At 26.8% G+C, this 22,426-nt stretch overlaps 1 protein-coding gene and 3 non-coding genes across 4 annotated transcripts in view; 2 read left to right on the top strand and 2 right to left on the bottom strand.

Annotated features, from left to right (window-relative positions):
• Nucleotides 1-22,426, top strand: part of LOC119675775 (probable serine/threonine-protein kinase clkA) — a 33,930-nt gene that overhangs the window by 10,791 nt on the left and 713 nt on the right. Inside the window, exons 2-3 of the mRNA XM_038086984.1 lie at nucleotides 19,745-19,817; nucleotides 21,545-22,421. Of these exons, the coding sequence (XP_037942912.1) occupies nucleotides 19,745-19,817; nucleotides 21,545-22,421 (950 nt within the window). The remainder of the gene's footprint in view (nucleotides 1-19,744; nucleotides 19,818-21,544; nucleotides 22,422-22,426) is intronic.
• Nucleotides 8,635-8,706, bottom strand: Trnap-ugg. The gene has a single exon. It is a non-coding gene; the product is annotated as a tRNA-Pro (tRNA).
• Nucleotides 8,915-8,987, top strand: Trnaa-agc. The gene has a single exon. It is a non-coding gene; the product is annotated as a tRNA-Ala (tRNA).
• Trnaa-agc lies at nucleotides 13,846-13,918 on the bottom strand. The gene has a single exon. It is a non-coding gene; the product is annotated as a tRNA-Ala (tRNA).

Below are 22,426 nucleotides of genomic sequence, written 5' to 3'. Positions count from 1 at the left end.
TTTTAAGTAATCATGTTTGAATCACTTAAGTATGCTATACACTTATTAATCTCTTCTAATTTTCTTTTAAAGAATTTAAAAACAACATTAATTTTACGAAATATTTTTAATTTTTTAAGCAGACTTCCGAGACCCTATAAAATATGCATATATATGTAAGCATATTCCTCAAATACGTGCTTTTAAAAGAAAAAATTTTTAATTAGGAAAATATTTGTGCCCGATTGACGTTATAAATTTTCTTACTAAAAACATAGAAATATTTCTGTGTTTTTGATTAAACTTTATATCAGAAATGTAACCGGAATTTGATATAATTACAGATGTCGTATAAAAGCATAATTCTGAAGCTTGTCCGTAACGCAAATTTATTTATTTGCAAAAGTATAAAATACATTTAGTAAATGTTGCATATCTGAACTACGGTTCAGATTTCAATGTAGCTAGCTGCCATATAGCCTGATATATTAGTTGGAATTTTTGTGAATAAAGCTCCATTTGTTGTAACATTTTCGCTGAATATTTTATTAAGAATATTTAACATTTATATTTTATATATAAAATTTAACATTTATATTTTATAAATAATATTATTTATATTTAATAAAGTAACACTATTTCCAAGCTTGGGAAAGTAAGCGGCAAGATTTTTTTTATGTTCACTAAATTAAATCTATTCAATTTGATTAATATCAGAAGAATTTAATTTGTTTATAGAACAAAGGTGTAATATTCGTAAAGTTTTATCGATATTGTATAAAGTTTTGTTGTTTTTTAAATTATGTTTATTATGATATTTATTATATTGTTTTGTTATTATATTATATGCTCTACTTATTGTTTTGTATGTATGCATACATTGTTGCAAAATGTAAAATTTTATTTAATTTATTTTTAAATATTTTAATAAATAATAAAAATGTTTGCGATATATAAAAAATAAAATAATTTCATCGATATATCGTTATATACAGATTTTCTAACAAATCAATTTAATATTTGTAGAATATTATTTTTTATGATGTCATAATGATTTTTAAATGTTATTTATAAATTTATTAATTTACTTTTAATATAAAATATAGTTATTTCAAAAAGAAACAATTTCATGCAGATGTAGTAAACTTATAACTTTTACTAAGAAACCGAAATTATGTACTTATGAAACAAATTTCTTGCTCTTATTAAGAAACCGATATATAGATCTCTAGTTTTACAAAACTTGACTAGTTAAAAATAAATAACTTCACTCACTTGTGATATATTGTGTATTAAATCTTTATAATACTATTCTAAAATTATGAATTTTTTACAAAAGGTCTTGTTTTATTTACAACTATTCTTAAATAAATGTTTAAGAAATGATAAATATATTCATCAACATAGTTTTTTTAACCAAGTCTGTAAAAATGTTGGACTGTCACATATTGAACGATGCAGTATCATTTGTCAAAGACGAATATAAATACTTAAAATAATATTTTTATCATGACTTTATTCAATGTTTATACAGAATCAGTTTTTATTGTTACTAAGATAATAACTCCCCCGAAAAGTTTTGATTTACAGTCATAGAATTTAAAAAGTTATGTGATGTTTATAACCCGATAATCACACCTTACATGTGGTTTTTTTTATTAATCACAATCGTATCCTTTACCAGTTAGTCGTTCATTGAACACTCAATCAAACCAAAACATCATCAAAATTTTGACGGCGTTTGGACTGCACAGTATTTCAGCGAAGAAAATTGAAGAATTCTTTAGAAAAGTGAAAGATATAAACAGTGTTCGTTCATTGAACACTCGATCAAACCAAAACATCATCAAAATTTTGACGGCGTTTGGACTGTACAGTATTTCAGCGATGAAAAGAGAAGAATTCTTTAGAAAAGTGAAAGATATATGCTTTAAATAAAAATATAACTAAAAGAAATAAATGACTGGATTGCATAATGTTTTATTTTACATCGCTGGCTATAACAAGAATTATGAAAAATTTACGTGGTTAATGTAAAAATAATATATTTTAAAAAATATACATATAATTTTGGTTACAAATCTTTTTATCTGTTTTAAATTATTTTTATTAATAATCAAAAATGTTTTTCTTAACCTAAAACTATTTACGAGTGTTCTGTTCTTTTATATTTGTAACAATTAATATAATTAGATTTCCAAATAATTTTAATATTTTAATAACTAAAATAATTGAAACATTTCATTTTTTTTATTTATATACATATTTATTTATATATATATATATTTATATATATATATATATATTTATATATATATATATATTTATATATATATATATATTTATATATATATTTATTTATATATTGTATTTATGTATTATACAAATATAATATTTAGTTTTACAACTATTTTACTTTATTTATTATTATAAATTATTTGTTTATAATTTATTATTTTAATGACGAAATTTAAAAAATATATAAATTAAATTTTTGAATGGGCTAATTTGTCAATATTAATTAAAAAAAAACTTTTTTAATTTACTTTTAAAAAATATTTTTTATTTTCACCGATACGGTACGCAATAAGCCCGTTCAATTATATATTATTTATTTATTAAATAAAAAATTTCTAAAACTGAACCCTTAAGAAATTGAAGTAAATTAATTTATATTAATAATCAATCATTTATTTATTTGTATTTTTTTAAACAATTATTCTATTTTATTTTACACAACTTTAATTTTTCGTAATATTATTTTATCATATATTAAATAGAAACGTTAATAATTTTGGTAGGACCTTCGTCAAAGAATTTTTATATGAAACTAAAATGTTAATTCACTCGTAAGTAGCTTTTTCGTACCCACAATACATGCAAGTCATGCGCTTTTCACTATTTCCAAAGGAAACTTCATTCATTACATACAAAAATTTGGCGGGAAAAATTGGTATCAATTCCGAGGCATGTTTATTTTAATGCTCTCAGTTATTTTGCTCTCTTAAGGTTGTGTAGCTGCTATGCATGTGCACGTGTTGCAAATTTGATTACAATAACAAATTTATACATTATACCTTATACCCCACTTTAATTGGAACAGCAGCACGTGTTTTTGTTGGTGTGGAGTATTTATATTTTTCTGCTGTTTATACATATAAATGAAGAACGTACATTGCTCACTCTTGCCATTTCGTTGTTGTCTCTCATGTTTCCCCAACCACCACCCACTATAAACTACCAAGTCGTAACGTTTCGTTTTATTTTGCATTGTTTTGATTTTTGTTGTTCTTTTTTTTGTTTTTGTTTTTTTTTTTTTTCATTTATAATATTGTTTTTGTTTTATACTTTTTCGCTTTTAAGGAGGGTTTAGCTCGTCGGTATATGGCATATTATATATTTTGATTACTGTTGCTGTGTGGTTGTTGTATGTGCAGTTGTTGTTGTTTTTATAGCTTTCGCTATTGCAGTTATTGTGTGCTTGTTGTTGATTTTTGTTTTGTTGTGTTGTTGGTGGTACTGTTGGTACTATAATGTACTGTGCTGTGCTGTGCTGTGCTTTGCTGGTGTTCCTTGCATTATTATTGCTTATGTTGTTACATTTTATATAGATCCTTGTTGTCTCTCAGTGCTGTTGAACGGCTTCTTCTTTCGTGCGAATCTATTTAGTAAGCAAGCAGCCTTTTGCTTTGTAGGTTTGACCAATGTTTAGTATTTTGTGAACTGGCATTTCATCGCACGACAGCTTCCAAATCGGTTGTTGGTTGTTGGTTGTTAACAACACAACAGTTTGTGTTGTGTACTGTCGGTACACAGTATATCAGTTGAACCATTTTTGGTCTTTTGGGAGAAGTTACAGAAAAATAAAGAATAAAAAATTTACAATTTCCTGGTCATGTCGTTGTCAACGTTATCATTGTGCGAATCCGTTTCCGGTTGCTGTAGGCGCGCTGTGCTATCATCGCCTTTGACATCGCTGCTAGTCATGACACACTCGAATTAAATTGCTGTGAAACATTCGCCATATGCATGCGTGACAGTGTATGTGCGTAGCAAACTGAAGTGTGAACGTTTTTATTCACAGTGAGAATTTACCCCAAACTCTTAAATCAGACTAAGTTAATGGTTATTTAAGTGAGTGTTAATTTTTTTGATGTCCTTTTTTTTTGAAGTCGGACTTATGTGTGGCCATTGCGGTTAGTTAATTCGCTAATGTTGGCACATACATATATGATGAAATCGTAAATAATTTAGTGATTTAGTCTTAAGTGGTAACATGTGACTGAAATTAGTTTTCGATTAAGAATTAAAAATAAGTTTTGTGATGAAGTGAATATTTCGCATTGCAATTAAATTGCTCATTGGACTGATTTTTTTTCGCTAGACTTTTATAGACTGATATTTACTGATATTACGTTTCGTGTAAGAATATATACCTTTATTGTCATAAAAGTATTTTTAGTTAAACTGTGATTAGAGATTTCGGTAAAACTGCATGTGTTCTATTGATGATAGTGTTTTAGAAGACTTCACTGAAGATTCTTTTAGTAATACAAGGTGAGTTTGTGTTAAAAATAAATAATAAAAAAAATTAATTAGTAACTATTAATTATGACTATTTTGATAATTGTTTAGTTAATATTCTTCTATCAGGTTACTCTGAATTTTTCTTTGAATATAAATAAAAATAAAAATTTTTGATTTTTGTCTAATGAAGTAATTTATTTCTTACTTCATTATTCTTTATAAATATTATTTTTATTATAAAAAAAAATAAAAATTATTTTTATCACAAAAAAAATAAGTTTTTATATTGGGCTTATGTCGTTTATTTAACACATAAATTAAAAAAATGTTTTTTTAAATAAAATAAAAAATTGGTCTTATGTCGTTTATTAAACACATGAATTATAAAAAGGTTTTTTTTTTAAATAAAATAAAAAATTTTGTATAAAAATTAAAATATAACTAAATATATTTTAATTAAATTTTAATTTTTATACAAAATTAAAATATAAGTAAATATTTAACACAGTTTAAAAAGTGTAATCCTTTATTTTATTTAATAAAAAATATTTCTTAAACGATTTAAGCCCAGTAACAAATATAAAAGCTAATTGCATTTTGGTCGTAATACCAATTTAATAAAAAAAAAATTATAAAATTAAAATTTATATACATTAAATATACATTAAAATTATATACATTAAAATTAAAATTAAATTTATTTAATCAAATTTAATCAGTCTTTCAATATTAATAAAAAATAAAAATATATAAATAATTAATAAAAACTGACTTATTATTCGTTTATAAGTTATTATTTAAACACTCAATCAAATTTTAAGTAAATTAATCTTTAAATATCAACTGATCTTAATTGTTCATATATCTTCATTAGTTCTTTATTTAGACTTAATTTTAAAATGTTAACCTTATACATCAGGCTTATTTTGCTCCTCGACATCCTCGACGTCTGTAGTGATAATGGGTTAAAGTTCTAAAATAAATATATTAAGGGCAATTAAAATTATTATTTTAAGAGATGTGAATTTCGTTTCTTGCTTTGAATAAAGCGCTTTCTTAAAATTTCGAAGTTCGATTTTTTAAACATTTCTTAAAAGTTCTTTTTTCTACAAATTGATTTTAAGAACAGAACAGAAAGAACAGAATTTTCAAAAGGATGTCTAATACAAAAATGATTTTTAAGTTATTCATAACAATTTAACTTAAGACAAGAAATTCGTATCACTTTCGAATTCCGCGAAAAATTTTTATTTACCTCTTAAAATCTTAATTTTTGAAGTTTAGCCTGTTATTGCCAGAGATCCTGATGCCTAAGCGAAAAACGAGTTGCAGATTTGAGTTTAACAGTCCCAAATTAATATAATATCATTGAAAAATCAAAAAAGAGAATTTAATGTCATTTAGAGTAGATAATTGTGTAAACACACTATTTTTTGCCTTAACACACACTTGTTTCGAATATCGCCAGATATTTATCGGCTGGGATCTTTGGAAATTTTGTTGGTTTGAACTCTGTCATTCCTTGAGCTTTGAAACATAAAAATTAGGTAATTGCTTTTTTGATTAACGATTTCTATTTTTATTACTTATATTCCTGATCTACTGGAAATATTCTAAAAAATTTCCGCCCAAACAGGAAATAAATAGGTGCTTTAGAATTTTAGAATAAAACAGATATTTTATCTGTTATTAATATTAAAATTAGATTTATTATATCGTTATCAACCAATTTCGTCAATTAATTTGAACATATATGTATATTGTATATATATAGGTATATTCTTATATTTGGCTATAGGTGAATTCTTGTATTCTTGTAAAAATAATAAATATCTTGTAAATTAAATCGAAATTGCGTTAATTATCATAATGAACAAAAAACACATTTACATAATACATAATACAATACATTTTAAACTTGTGTTCTATTGGAAGTTAATATTCATATATCTAAATATATTATTTTTACTATGTTATATGAATTTATGAAATAACTTATAAATAACTTTATAATAAAATTATTTGTATATTAATATGTATTAATATATATAGCATATAAAAGTAACTTGAGAATCGTTACATTAGTAATGTATATAAAATACAAAGTAAAGCACTAAGGAGCCATACCAAAGCTCCTAAATTGCTAATCACATCATTATTGCTTATTTTATTTAATTAATACATTATAGAAATACAAATACAGGAGAGAAATGCTTTAAAATTTATTACTCCGTATTCTACTTTTTGGCTTGATTACTTTTTGCCGAGAACACCCATTTGACAACGGATTGTAGTAAAGACAATTATTTTGAACCAATTTTTTTACTATATTAAATAAAGTTAGTTTTTAATATATCGAATATAAAATTAATTTTTACATCAAAAATCACCAATATCTAGTAGATGACTTCTATAGTTTTTGCTAGCGAAATCAATATTAAAAGTTTAAAAAAATTTTAACCTTGATATCGCAAAATGTAAGCTATATTGGCATATAGCACAGTGGGAAGAGTTAATAAAAATAATTAACTCTACTAAAATCTGCTGTCAAATTGGCATGCTCGGGAATCGCCTCTACTTTTTTTATATTTACCAATCCATAGATTCAAATATATTATTGATTGATACTATAAGGGATTAACTGTTGGTTGGTGATTAGAGAAATAAAACTTTCTTTCACAACATTATTGGATTATTTTAAAAGTACATAATCATGATTCAAAATAGAAAAACAACATTATATACTAAAAATTTTAAGTTAAATATTAAAAACATTCTCCTTGATAATTAGATTTACTTTTTTCTTGGTAAAGTCTTTATAACTAAGTCAATAATTAGTTAGTTAGTTTTAAATAAATCTAGACTTATAAGCTCCTATAATATACGAGACAACAACAGCTTTGTTGTTGCATATTTGTTGTATCTTCAATAATTTTTGCATTTGGCTGTGTGCTTTCTAACTTTATGCGAATTTATCCAACTCAACTTAAATGTATAAATTCTGCAGTGTAAACAGAAAAATAAGAGGAATATTTTTAACAACAGTAATTTAATTATACATTTTTTCAAGAAATCTACTGAAGAAACATTTTCAATATAAAAAAAGTCAAATGATTGAATAGTAATATAAATATTTTTTTTTTCCAAATGATACTCAGAACTTATTAATTATCTCAAAATGTATTTGTATATAAAATCCTCTTATGCACATCTGGCAATTGAAAGTTTATTTTTTAATTAAATTGGAAACACTCTTCTGCATAAACTTTTTATTATTGTTCACAGACTTAGTCATATTCTTTCACTTCATGCTGAAGCTCCAAACTTTATATTTGTCAATTTATAATAAAAATTTCATTTTTCATTATTGAGCATTATGACGGCTTAAGAAAAAATAGACACACGACGGCAATGATGAGCACTCGATAATGTCGTTGCAGATAAATGAGCAACAAATTATGATGATTGGCATGGCTTTTCAGGCATTTGCTGATAACAAGAGGAGGAGTTGAAGAAGAAATTATAATTGTTTGATTTTACACCTAAAGTAAAGATCGTATTTTAATGAAAATATATTTCCTTAAATAACTGAGATTTGCACTAATTTGCCTCACATTGCCTCGATTTGTATTTTTCGATTACAAGTATTCTGAATGCAAGTTAAATTTTTTGGATACTTGATACCGTCATTGCCTGCTAAAAAGCGGATTAATGCCCGGAAAATTATACACGAATGTAGGAAAATTTCTTTGCATTATTTAAAAACTTTTCTCTTTCCGTGGGATTGCCACTGAAAGTGCTATTTGGCATGGTATTCTTGGCTCCCTTGCCTGCAATCCAGGCGTAGGAAAAAGACTTAAAAGTAATTTTACGTCTGACTAAACATTAATGTGCCAATATTTTATTGTTTGTTTGAAAAACAAATAGAAAATAAGAAAACGATTGTGTCTTTATTATGGCGGTGGTTGTTTATAAATTTTTCAAGAACTTAGTTTGAATTTATAAAGTTTTTTGTTTTTTAAACAAACTTAATAAAAATATAAACAAAATTTCGAATAATTGAAGTTTGTTGAAGCATAATAAATGGTTGACTAAGCCGTATTAAATCGTGGCTAAAAAAATTTAACAGGGCTCAACCGGGATTTGAACCCGGGACCTCTCGCACCCAAAGCGAGAATCATACCCCTAGACCATTGAGCCGCTTACGGTTAAAACTTAAGCAAATGAACAAATTTTTGATTTCTTTTCATTGCTTACAATGCATTTTAATGAGCCAAGCTTTAACATGAGCCAAGCTGGCCTAGTTTTCTTCTTTAAAACCAAACTTGTTTACCACTGGCCTTTCACTTTTCTACTACACTTTTGGGCGATACCGTTTGTTGTTTTAATTCGTTAAGTTTAAATAACTGGGGATGTAGCTCAGATGGTAGAGCGCTCGCTTAGCATGTGAGAGGTACGGGGATCGATGCCCCGCATCTCCATAACTATTTTACCGAAATCATTGTGTAAAGTAAGACTAAGATTTTAGGAAAAATATAGAAGAACATATTTTTTTTTACTTAATCAATAAATTTGTATATTACGTTTGTTCACTTCAATTTAAGCAACGTCTTTACTTTGATTAATGTGATAGCACAGTAAAGTAGACATATGAAAATTCCGCAGACGACAGTACTTTTACCACTTTTTTACAAATTTTGTATACGCTTGAATAATGAATATTCAAATGTTTCCAACTTACACTTCTCATTTAATCACAACCAGAAGAATGTATTTTTTTGAAAAATAAAGAGTTACCACATTTTATAAGCAAAAATATCAATATAAATTTTCGGTACTAAAAATAAAAACAAATATTAAAAATTATGGTTTACTTTAGCTCTGTTTAATATCTTTTATGCAGAAAATTACATTAAAAATTAATTGTTTACTATGTCCTTATCTACTTTCTATCCATATAATCTCTGTTTTTATACTATTTCCAATGCAGAAAAAAATATTAGTAGTAAAAACGGACAGAAAAAGACAATTGTCATTGAATCGGCACATTTTTATACTCGTCAAGAAAATAAACTGTTTATATGGTGTCCAACATTGTGTTCACGACACTACAAGAACTTTCACAAGCTTTCACAAAACTTTTACCATACTTTATTCTCAAAAATATATAAATTAATAAAGTTTAAATATTTTGTAGGTATGATATGTCTTATATTCAATGATATAATGTAAGATATTTGAGATACATTGTGTTATTCATTCAGTAAGCCTCTTGAAGTGCACAAGTTAAGGTTATTATTGATAAATCTATTATGTAGTTCAAAACTCTAGATTCAATATAGGTCATTTTAAGGTATTTGACCCGTTAACAATAATTATTCTGCATTTAAATTTGTATTTAGAATGAGGAGAAAGCTGTCAAAATTTTTATTCTTTCATTAAATGTGGTTGAGGAGGATGATACAATGATGATGTTTTCATTATTTAAGGGTTTTGGCAATATTAGAATAGCGAATAAAGTAATGTACCGAATACTTTATATTAGTCCTTCGTCAAAACATCTCTTGCGAATATACAAATATATTGACATTAAAACACATTTGTATTTAAACTTAATAGAGCAATCCTCCACAATTGCAAAAACGTCTTTAAATGTCACAGTAAGGAAGTTTTTTTAAGTTCTAACATTATTTCCATCTTCATAAATGTTCAAATCCATCACTTTATTTAAATTTTATTAAATTTATTTTTTATAATATATTAAAAAATCTGCTACTAAAAATTTTTAAGGTAGTACACTTTTTAAACTGACCTGGCAACCCATTGCAACTTCCTTTTAAAATGCGTCCTTTCTGCATATGCATTGATACAGATATCTCCTTATTCATCATTTTATTAGCACATATCCTTCTTTTTATTTTTACTTTGCTACACACAGAAATCAACCCGCGTAATTTGATTTTCATGATATGCCACCGAATCACCCCAAACCCCCCTAACGCCATACATAAATCAGCACAATATGCCAATGTTTGTTTACTTACTTTTCATTTACAACTTGGCTGTTAAGCAATTAAACAGAAAAGAAAAAAGATATTTTAAAATTGCTGGAGGAGTTAAGTTTGTTTACCATATAAAATATGCAGCAGCAGCAGCAACCAAGAGCTTCGCAATATCATGCTACCATGGACTTTGATAATGAAACATGACGTGCTATTTATGACGACAGCTTTTGTTTTAATTTTTAAGTGAAAACATTAGAGACGTTTTATTTTACAAAAACAACTAATGTTGAACTCTTGAGGCTGGAATGTTGCGCCACACCGTACGTATGTGAATCTTAGCAAGAAGAAGAAATCAAAATATTCCCCAGGAGCATACAGAACAAAAACAACACAACGAAAAACAATAAAACTACCATTTCCGTTGTTTGCGTATTCTTGTTCTTGTTGTAAATGTATTTCATGCGCTGTTTGTGTGTGTTTGATACTTTATTACCAAGCAAACAAGCAACTCAAACCGCATATTGTATCCTGTGTCGTTGTAAAATAACAACAAAATCAACTACTCCTTCAACAATAGATGCCGAGTAAATGTTGTAATCGAAAGCATTCATTGTGCATGGCATGGCATGAGTGGCTCACCAGTCGCATTGTGGCATGTTTGCTGCCGTACTCAACACATATCGACAGTTGTTTCCCACATAAAATTTGTACACGGCCTGTTAGTAAAAAATGGTTCAGTTCTGTAAATCGAGAAAGGAGTTAGAATTTATTAGTCAGATAAATCTTCTTAGTAAGTTGCTAAGTATCTGTGAAAGAAATTAATGAAATTAAAATGCTATTTGTTTCTTAAGACTTATTTTAATTTTGTTAGGTTTCGTTGTCAATATATGTAAATGCAATAAAGCATAACAGCACTGTTTTCATAATAATCTAAAATTAATACATATTTTACAGATATTTTTCAAATTTTCTAAATGTTAAAATTTTTTAGGATGTCACTTTCCTAGCTCAAATACTTAAAAAGTAGACAGTAAAGAATTCATGTGTTTGATAGTAACTCTCCTATAGATTTCTGTAACAAATATTACGGGCAAACGTTACGTTAAATTTTGGTTCCCGTTAAATATTAGGCGGTTCCTAGTGTACTATCTTATAATTAGTTATATTAAAAAGTATCCATGTATTTTTGTCACTAAAAGGTGTTGCTATCCATATATCTAGACACGCTAATCCAATTATGTCAAATAAACACATATTTACAAGATGACAATACAGGATATATTTTTTATTGAAGACAGTTGTATGAATCGTCTCTTATGTAAAAAGTTTTATTGTTTTGAAAATAATTGAAATATCTCGAGAAGAATGTACACAGTTTACGGTGAGGATGCTGTGAGTTAACGTTTGACCCGAGAATAGTTCACTCAACACGGTAACCAAAATTTCGATGTCAAACTTCGCTATACACTGGATCTTGTACCATCTGACTACCATTTATTTTTGCCTTTGTCGTTGAATGAAGAGCCGCTTAAAATAACTTGGCCAAGTTTTTTGCTGAGAATCTACAGAAGTTCTAACACTGATAGAATTATGAAGCTACTGAAAAAATTATAAAATATATAATGTAGTAACAAAAAGTAATAATAGTCAAACTATACTTGATTGAAATTGATTTTCAAAAATTTCGGTTCAAAAATGTTCCAAAAAAAAAAAAAAAAGATGTACTTTAATACTTATATTTTAATTAAATATAAGAAATAAATCCAAAAAAGAACATTGATTATGAGTTTTTGGCAGTATTCGAAACAGTTTTATGGTCAGTCAAATATTCAATTAAGTAATAATAATACAGTTTTGTTGTTGCAATTCACTACTATTCGAAACCTTTCTATTGAAAACAATAGTTTATATTAAGAAAATAGTCTTTCATCATAACTGTCGTTGTTGTGACATAGCAATATCATAATACGGCATGACAACTATTTTTTTAATATTATAGAGGCAGCTTGAAATCACGACGCCAAGCAAGGCTTAATAATAATATAAATAAAAAATTTTTTATTGAATAAGTATTAAAAAGCACCTGGTCACTGTGAGATATTAACAAGAATGATTTCCACACAACTTACCATATTACTCGTCAGTTATCTGTTATGAAGTTGTATTGTATTAGTTTTTATTCAGTAAACTCACTAAACCTTTTATTTTGAGTGTTTGTCATAACTTAAATATTATCATGTCTACCTTCAAAAACGCATTAAATCGATTATAACGAGTTTCCTTATATGGACATTATACTTAAAATAATCTTTATATCTTTATATCCTATCAATTTAGAAAAAATGATAGCTTACAAAATTATATATGCTTCATAACATGTTATTACTATTATGATGCAAGTGGAGATAGTAAAGTTGCTATTGTTAAAGAGCACCAGTTACTTATTTTAAAAAACATGTTCGAAAACCTCAGAAAACCATACAGTCTTGAACTGGCAGATTGCTTAAGTCTTGAGCAGATTGCTTTAAATTAAAATAATTTCTGCATTCTAAATCTATCCGTATTTGTTAATTGATAAATCAAATATTCAAAAGTATATGTCTCAAATCTGCAGTTTAATTGTCAGTGACGATGCAATATGAGCCGAAGAGGTGCTAAATTTGGTATAGTTGAAAAGCAACAATTACTCATATATAAAAATTGTGTTAAATAAACTCAGAATTCTATACAACATTGAGCTACTGTTGATTTCTTCGACGTTAAATAATATCTGCATTCTAAATGCAGAAAAATACAACTCAGAATTATTATCATACTTAGATATAGTAAACCATTCGGTTAGTCTGTCTATCAAATAACGTCTGAGCATTATATTAATATAAATAAATATGTCATATTATTAAGAATAATATAAAAAAAATGAATTACTCTGCTAAATAATATCCGTTATTCAAAACTACTATAAAATTTAAATAATTTTAAGGATATCCAAAACAAAAAAAAAAATAGAAACAATATTTATTCAATTAAACACACTAACAGGAAACCGAAAAAGAGTTGTAAACATTTTCTCTAGACATGATGATACATCTCACTAAAATAAACAATGTGGGTGACTCTCCTATAGTAAAATTTTTAGTGTGGAAAACTTTTTTGACGACAGCATTTTGGCCAAAATTTATGGCTTTTTATGTTTTTAATTGTTTTAAGTGTTTTACGTTGTTTGTAATTTGTCTAAAAGAACAAAACAAGTGAAAAATTATAACAATAACATGGTATATACCATAATTGAGTTTGTTGAAAGCACAAAAAAGGGTTGAAGAAAAATAAGTTTTGGAGATGCGGGGCATCGATCCCCGTACCTCTCACATGCTAAGCGAGCGCTCTACCATCTGAGCTACATCCCCACCTTAAGAAATTCATTATATTTCTATGTTTTCTTAAATTAAAAATAAAATAAATTTTGAAAGTAGTTTAATCAGATATTGCCTTGGCTCTATCTACAGGTTTGTGGCTCATTCAAATGCGATTAATGCTTTAATCAAGTTTGAATTCTGCATACAAATTATGGGCTGGGCCAACAAGTCCACAATGAACTGCAATGTACACTGCATAATGATAAATTAATATACATATATAGTGTAAGTTTATGTTTCAAATTGATTTAAATTGATACAAATTTATGAAATTGTTTATAAATATCTTTGAAAAAATATGTATGAGATACTTTACATCTTCATTTTAATTAGTTTATAAGGACATAATTATAATTGCAATAAATATTATATGAAATCACAAACGTCTTCTTTCCCTCAAGCAAAGTTTTATGTGTACCACGTTTTTGTCTTCAAATTCGTTCCTCCTTTGGCAAACTCCGAATAAAACAATAATAAAGGAATAATTAATGTAATCAACGAACGTGCAACAATTCTTAAAATTTTCTGCTTCAATTTGGCCCCTATTAGTAAGGCAACAAATTTTACCAAGTCCTGCCACACCTAACAAGGATGCGTAATGCAGCACGGCAAGAGCAAGGTTTACTGCAGGAGATTTAAAATTTATCGCCCAAACTTCAAAAAATATATAAGTATATTTTGTAATAAAAAAAAGAAGGAAAGGTGAAAATTTCTCTGCTTGAATATAAATAAAAAATGTCTGTAAAATATGTTAATATATACAACCACAAATCTTAATCTTAGCTAAGAATTTTTTTATTTAAATAACTTTAACTAATTAAAAATGTTGCTCTGAATTAATTACAATACAAAACTGTCAAGTTCTTTTATTTCTCGGGTATTATTTATGAAAATTATTTTTGCAATCTTCAGAAAATATTTCTTCATGTATTAAAAGTCACTTAATTTCATTTTCCTCAATATTTTAAATTAATTTTGCACTTGTAATCCATGACCCCAAAAAAAAAAAACCAAATGTATTTTAATAAACCAACAAATTTCGATAGACTATCTTAAGAGCATGTCCCCTCTGCGGGTAAGGGGTTAGAATATTCCCGAGGTAGGGCTTGCCTATCGTAAAAGGCGACTAAAATCCCGGCGCTATGCCGAGACTTGTTGAAGTGTGCATGGTAGTAAGTGAGTGTCCCCACTTTCGACACCTAACCGGGATGTGAATCTGGTTCCACGGCGGTCACGAAATTTCCAATGGGGCTTTTAGCGGCGCATTACTTTAATACATGTATTTTTGAAAGCACAGTGATCTTAAGCCTTCAAGGCAGGTACCCACGCTAAGCAACACTGGATAGCCAAGAGCATGTTCAGATCAAATTGTTTTTAAGTTATTAAAACAATGCTGTGATAATTTAGATAATATGTGCTGTTCTTTTTTTTCGTTATCGCAGTTGTAATAAAAGTCTTAAGGTGTTCTACCTTTTCTATGAAATTTATGCGAAGTTTATAATTTGAATAGCATTTATCAAAAATATCGCCATAATTTTTTCACGATCTGGTATTAAAACCAGTTGTTTATGCAATGATACTTCTGAGTGTTGTACGATTGCATACAATCAACGTTGTACAAATATTACAGACAAAATTCAATAAACGTGATCAACAAAACACTATATTCACATGGTATAGCACCATGTAACTGATTATTACTTTGAGAAACGCGTTTCGAAGGAATGACAGTCATAAAAAAGAAATTCAGAATAATTTAAGAACCACTTCTCTGGATTCAATCAACAACGTAATATGTAATATATAAAGAGTTGTATCAAGCGTCGCTATATATATATTACATTCGATGGAGCCTACTTTCAAGTCTACAAAATAAATTTCAATTACTTGATGTTTATATTGTGTTTTATTTAATAATTCCGTATACTCTGAATGTGTTAGAAATTTTTGACATTGTTTTTATTAGACAAGTACAGATTTAGTAGTTCTACTTCTTATGTATTGTTGATTTGTTCATCGTTGATTTAAACTATCAGATTACAACAGATTGCGATCTTTTTTCCATCTCGCGTTGCTTTTTCTTTCAAATTTTTTATAAGCTACTATAGTCTCGTTAAAGGCATAACTACAACTTATTTTCTATAAGGAATATATGTGGTTAGACCTGATTTTACCGCCATATCGCCAGTATTAGTGGTGGAAATGTTAATATAACCTGGTACACAAAAAACTCGAATGCGATGCTTTTGAACACCCTCATTAAGATTCTAATATTAGCTAAGAAGATACTATTGGCAAGATTTCAAAATGCTATACTGATTAGGAATTTAGTAATGCATGTTTATTCCAGGAATACTAAATAGATCTCTTAGTTAATTTTGTCATATATTTTTGATGAGTTTATAAAAATTTTAAAGTTATATTCTAAGAGAAATATATTCATATGTCGATTCCTCCCAACTAGAAGTTATGTTATCGTACGATCAACCATATATAAGTATCGGACTTATTCTTACAGTTATATAACTGTAATTATTATAAATTATATTTTATGAAAAATAATTAAATAGTTCTATAGCTCTGCCACGTAGTAAGTCAAGAGCGAATTTCACAATAGAGCAGAGTGTACAAGTGTGTTGGTGATTTAGACTAACTACCACAGTAATTTACTTTTCATTTAATACAAAGTGTATTACATTAGTACTTTTGTTCTAGTGATGTCAATTAAATATTGAAATAAATCTAAATTTATTTTTAAGTAGAAGAATCTTCTAGTAGTTTAATCTTCAATTTATTATTAAAATAAAGGCAAGACTATTTTATTATTTTTATATATTATTAGTTGTATATGTTATTAATTTTATATAAAATGAATTTTTTTTATATAAATCCGCAGGCATCCTCGTCTACAGTTTTAATAAGAATAGAACTGAATGTCGGACAATTTCGACATTCTTTGACTAATGCACTTTTCTCTTTAATAAAAATGCAGAGATGTTAAATAAAATTATAGTTTATTTTCAAAAAAATAAGCTTGCTTGTACAAAGTAAGCATCCTTGTACAAATTTTTTATTTAGAAAGTAACTGAATGTCGATCCATTTTAATATTCTTTGACTACTACAAACTTTGACTACAAACTTGTCACCAGTGATAAAATTAAAACATTCTGCACTTCATAATTCATTTATTACCAAATAACAAAGACTATAATATTTATACAATTCATTATATAAAATGATATCAATATTTAATAATCCATATTTTAAGGTTATTTATCTGCAAATGTAAATGATGAGAAGTTTCTTCTGCCAGTCATAAAGTTTAAAAATCATCTGGCACCTTTTCTTTAGATTTTTAAAGTACTATAGAGAAAATCTCGGCCTATTTTAAATTCATAATAATTTGCAAAATTAATATGCAAGAAACGTAACCAAAAAGTCTTCGAAATTTATGTAGTGATGAGTGAAAAAAGGATTCTTTGCAATATACTTTTTCCGTTTGATAAAGAAAAATTAGTGCCGGAAACACGCAAAGAGCGTAGGAAAATGTGACATGTTCATAATGAACTTCCCAAAGCTGGAAAGCCTTGTATATTGACACCTTGTGAAGGGTCTGTGGTTTTTGATTTAATTTTTTTCTTTTTGTATTATATTTAAAATTAATGTCGAAATGCAAAATAAGCAAACTAATGAACTTTTTCTTGCAAGATATTTTAGAGTATACTTCTATATATATGTATGTATTGTGACAATATTAGTATTGAGTCAATTAAAAAGTCTTGAAAAAAATCTACGTGACTACAGAAGTTATTAAATAAAATATCTTTGGAAGAAACGTGCTGCATGGGTTGTAATAAAACGTAAGCTACTACTTGAGAACAAACTAAAGAAGTTAAGGAAAAATTTATTTTCAAATGAAATGAGTACTTCGCAAATATTTTGGTAACAAAGTAAAATATTTCAGAAAAGTAAAATGTTGTCTTAAGTGTCAGCCAAAATGACAATGGAAATTAAAATTTTAACAAAATTGAAGTAAACGCTACGAAGTTAATTTTTTCATCTTAATGCTGCCATTACTTAAGTTAGTGTGCAAAGTTTAGGTATTTACCTTGGTGGCTGGCGTAGCACTTTGTTAACTTAGAGAAGTAAAAATGTAGCATTTACTTTTTCTTATATCCATTTCGTATATCATTGAGTTTTACGAGACTCATAAATATGAACACATTTAACTCTTCTAAGCAACAAAACAACGAAATTACAATGCCAACTTACTGAACAGTTCTTCGCAGGTGCCTTAAGCAGTGCGTATTAGTAGCGTGGTTTGTAGTCGAACTAATTGTTGCTCATACGCACTGTAATACTCCTTGTTCTACACGATAATATGTTTTAGAAGTGTGTAATAAGTTTTTCTTGAGATAACTTTGTGGGTGAGTGTATATGGGTGGATGTGCAACAGCTTGAAATAATTTTCAAATTTTGTAAAAGTATTTTGACTTGGCAATTTTGGAATAATAAAATGGAAAGAGTAAAATAACATTTAAGAGACAAATGTAAAATTAAATATTTTTCAAGACACTTAAATTACAGTTTAATTATTTTGCTTGTCTAAGGCATGTATATGGACTGATATTTATATATCATTATATATATATATTTTTATATTGATATATAAAGTTTTGTTTAAATTTCAAATCTTTTAAATTTTATAGAAATAGTTTTAAAAGATTAAATTGTAATTTACTGTATGATATAGAAATGAATAGTAATTTCTTGTTACACTTAAGTTTGACTAACGTGTAATACACACATTTTTCATACTGTAAGGCATATTATTAATGAAGCCAATAGTATTACTGTTCGCTATTTATGCCTGAATAATTATGCTATGTCCAAAATACATAATATTCTTTTGTATATAGTTTTTGATATATAGTTTAACTTATTGAAATGCTCTTTATATTGGTAGACGTTTTTGGATCCAAATTGATTCAAAAACTAACACGTTAAAATATGCTCTTAAATCTCGAAAAAAAACTAAATCGAAGAGATTGGAAAGAATTCTAAATAAGGGTTTAAACATCCATAAATAAGTAAAAGATTATAATAAATTTTAGATATTTTAATTTACTTAAATTTAATGTGTTTTAAAAGTCTTTATAAACCCTGCATCCCTTCCTTATTCCAAAAAACCTTCCCCGCAGTTATAATCTTCTACATAATCCATTTTCTAACCCATATAGTGATATATTGTAATCTAAATTTAGAAACCTAATTTATTAATGAAGTTTACAACGTATTACAAAAATCAAAGTACACTAAGGCCCGCTACACATTATAAACCCCTCATCCAAATCTTATCTTAAATAACCTTCTTCACATTCCTAATCTCTCATCGAATCTATTTCCTAACCCATGTAGTGAATTATTTTAATCTAAAATCAAACATCTGATTTATTACTATATTTTACAATGTATGTCAAAAGTCAAAGTACACTAAGACCCGCTAGACACTATTGACCTCTCATCCATTTCTTATCTTAAACAACCCTCTTCTTTTTATTCGTATATTGTAATTCTTTTCTCGTTTCTTGCAACATAGATCTGCTCGAACATCGAACATAGGTTATATTAAGCAATCCACGCTAATCAGCGGTATCGCTGCATACATCAGCATATAAATTATTTATACTAAGTTATATTTAAATATATAAACCTATATTTATAAGCCTATAAATATATATATATATATATATATATATATATATATAAACCTATGTAAAATATTTGTATAATTAATTTTACTCTTTGTTTTTCAGAAATGGAATAAGGAACTACCCATATCGTAACAACAACTTCAAATACAATCCAAACGGTTACTATAAAAATCCGGTAAAAATCTTTAATAACTAATCTTCTTTAATTTAAATAGATAAGTTTTATTATTACGAGTAGGTATTTTATGTTTTTAGATTTTAGAATTAAAAAATGTTATATATTTTGTTTATTGTAATAATTTTTTAGTTAAATATTTTACACATATTACACATATTAATGAGGGAACTCTTCAAGGGGACTGAATAACAAAGTCTCAAATTTCATAACAGTTATAACATTTTAAGAATATTAATCTTTTTAAATGAAATTTAACTTAACCAAAATTCCATAAGAATTTGACAAAGTCTTAGTTATTCAATAATTTCAATAATTTTACTTTTTTAATTATTATATTCAGAATCTGAACACATACAATCTCTAGTTTCTTAACTGAACAAATATAGGATTAAAAGACTCTGCAACCATATTTAGTTCACTTTTTTAATAATATATTTGTGAAGTGGAATAAAACTGTTTTCTACCCCATCTTCAGTGTCTTTGCAAAATCTTGATTACATGTTATAGTTCTTCATGACAATTTTTTGTTGAAAAACGATCTGTGAGAAATTGTATTAAATTTCTTTCACCATAAACAGAAAAATGTTTTTTCTTGTCAAATTCGTACATTTATCGCCATAAAGTTTTTAAATATACTACATGATCCTTAATTTGTGTAAAGATAGAATGTATCTTTACATTCGTATCTTAAATTAAAAAAATTTTCTAGATGTCAAGGAAAAAATTGTTTTGTAAATTTTAGTTCTACAACCGAATATTAACCTTAGATTAGGTTAAGTTATATCGGCGATTCTTAAGGGATTCACTAAGGCCTATTGGTCCATTGTTTTTCCGTATAATGTAGAAACGCAGAGTTTAAAACCACTTAGAACATTGGGCGAAGCTTAGAATCTTGTTTAGTGGGAGGTCTTGTACTTGATCTAAATTCTCAAGGAAGGGAACCCGTAAAGTGTTGAGTCGTAGCCATGTATGAGCTGGGTAAAAGCAAAATAGATAAGAGGTACGAACTAGTAGATTCATCGTCTTCCCCACAACTGCGACAGATATGTTTGAATGGGAGATTCAATCTTCTAGCATGGTTACCTTATCTATAACCTGTAAGTGATAAGACTGATACCATAAAACTGATATCACTACGGGGCATCTCAATAGGAGAATTGGATTTCCTTTTCGTGAAACAAATTTCATTCAGATGCATACATATCGTTTAACTTTAAATTCTTGAAGAACTACAAAAAAAAAACACTTCTTTTTGTCACATAGTATTAATATCTGATTATTAAATTATTATACTATATTATAATTTATATACTTTAAGAATATATATAATAATAATATATTACTAATATATTTGTAGTTTCAAGATTTTTTTGAATATAGTTTGAGAGTAAAGAAGATTTACTTTTGTGTATATATCCAATCAAATATAATTATCTTAATTTTATGATTTTAATAAACGTATATGTTTTGTATAAATAACTTTTTTTTTTAAAATCTGTATTAAAAATTTAACGGTAAGATTCAATTTATTATACATATTTGCAGATATCATGCAAGCTTATGGCTTATAGTTTTTTATTCGAGTGAATTTTTTATAATTATTATTTTATAGATTTTAAACGTTTTCATAAATAATTTGATATTTATCTTTGTTATAGTCTTATATTTAACACTATATTAATTATTCTATATTTATAATATATTATTTTTTTTTAAATTTTCAGTATAACGGGTATAAACAAAATAATAACCGATTTAACTTCAACAATCGTTATCAACATAATTCAAATAATAATAATCGCATTTGGAATTATAATCGATTTAAAAATTATAATAATAATAACAATTTTAAAAGAAGCGCTTATCCGAAGTATAATTGGGGGAATCATAATAATAAAGGAAATAACCAATTTTATAATAAAAATAATAATAATAATAGAAATAACAACAACAATAAAAATAATTCTCAAAGTCATTTTGACGCTGATGAAGAACAAAGTGTAGAAGAATCCATAAATTCTAGTGTTAACAGTAATTCTAATATTAAGAACAATAAAGTAAATTCGATTTCCCATAATATACATTTAAACAAGCAATCAACGTCTTCAACTGAAGTTCCAATAACATCTACAGATACAGATGCCGGAAATAAAATAAATAAACTTCAAAGCAATACGTCTAAAATAAGTATACGTGAAAAAAATATTAAAGGAATTACAAATCGAAAACCAGTCAAGAGAAAACAACAAAATTGTTTAAAACATAAAGATTTCTATACGAAATTTAAAGATACAACTGAAACGTCCGCAATAACCACACCACATGTACAAGATTCTAAAAACGAAACAGATACAATTGTAAATATAGATACTTTGGCAAAACTATTAGGCGTGGATATTGGAGAAAGAGGAAAAATAACAAGCGATAATAACAAAAAGTTAGATACCGTAGAAAACGATCAACCTAAAATATCGATCGTACCAATTCAAAGACTTGTTAGAGACGATTTGTTTACCGAATATGATCCTAGTTCAAATACAATAAAATTGCAATCAACTTTTTGCAAACCTAATATTTTTCCAGAATTTAAATCTAGGCAACGTAAA

Source organism: Teleopsis dalmanni, chromosome 2, assembly GCF_002237135.1.
Source record: "Teleopsis dalmanni isolate 2A chromosome 2, ASM223713v2, whole genome shotgun sequence".
Classification (NCBI taxonomy): Eukaryota; Metazoa; Arthropoda; class Insecta; order Diptera; family Diopsidae; genus Teleopsis; species Teleopsis dalmanni.
The sequence above is the reverse complement of the archived record's forward strand: the minus strand, read 5'-3'. Positions and strand labels throughout refer to the sequence as shown.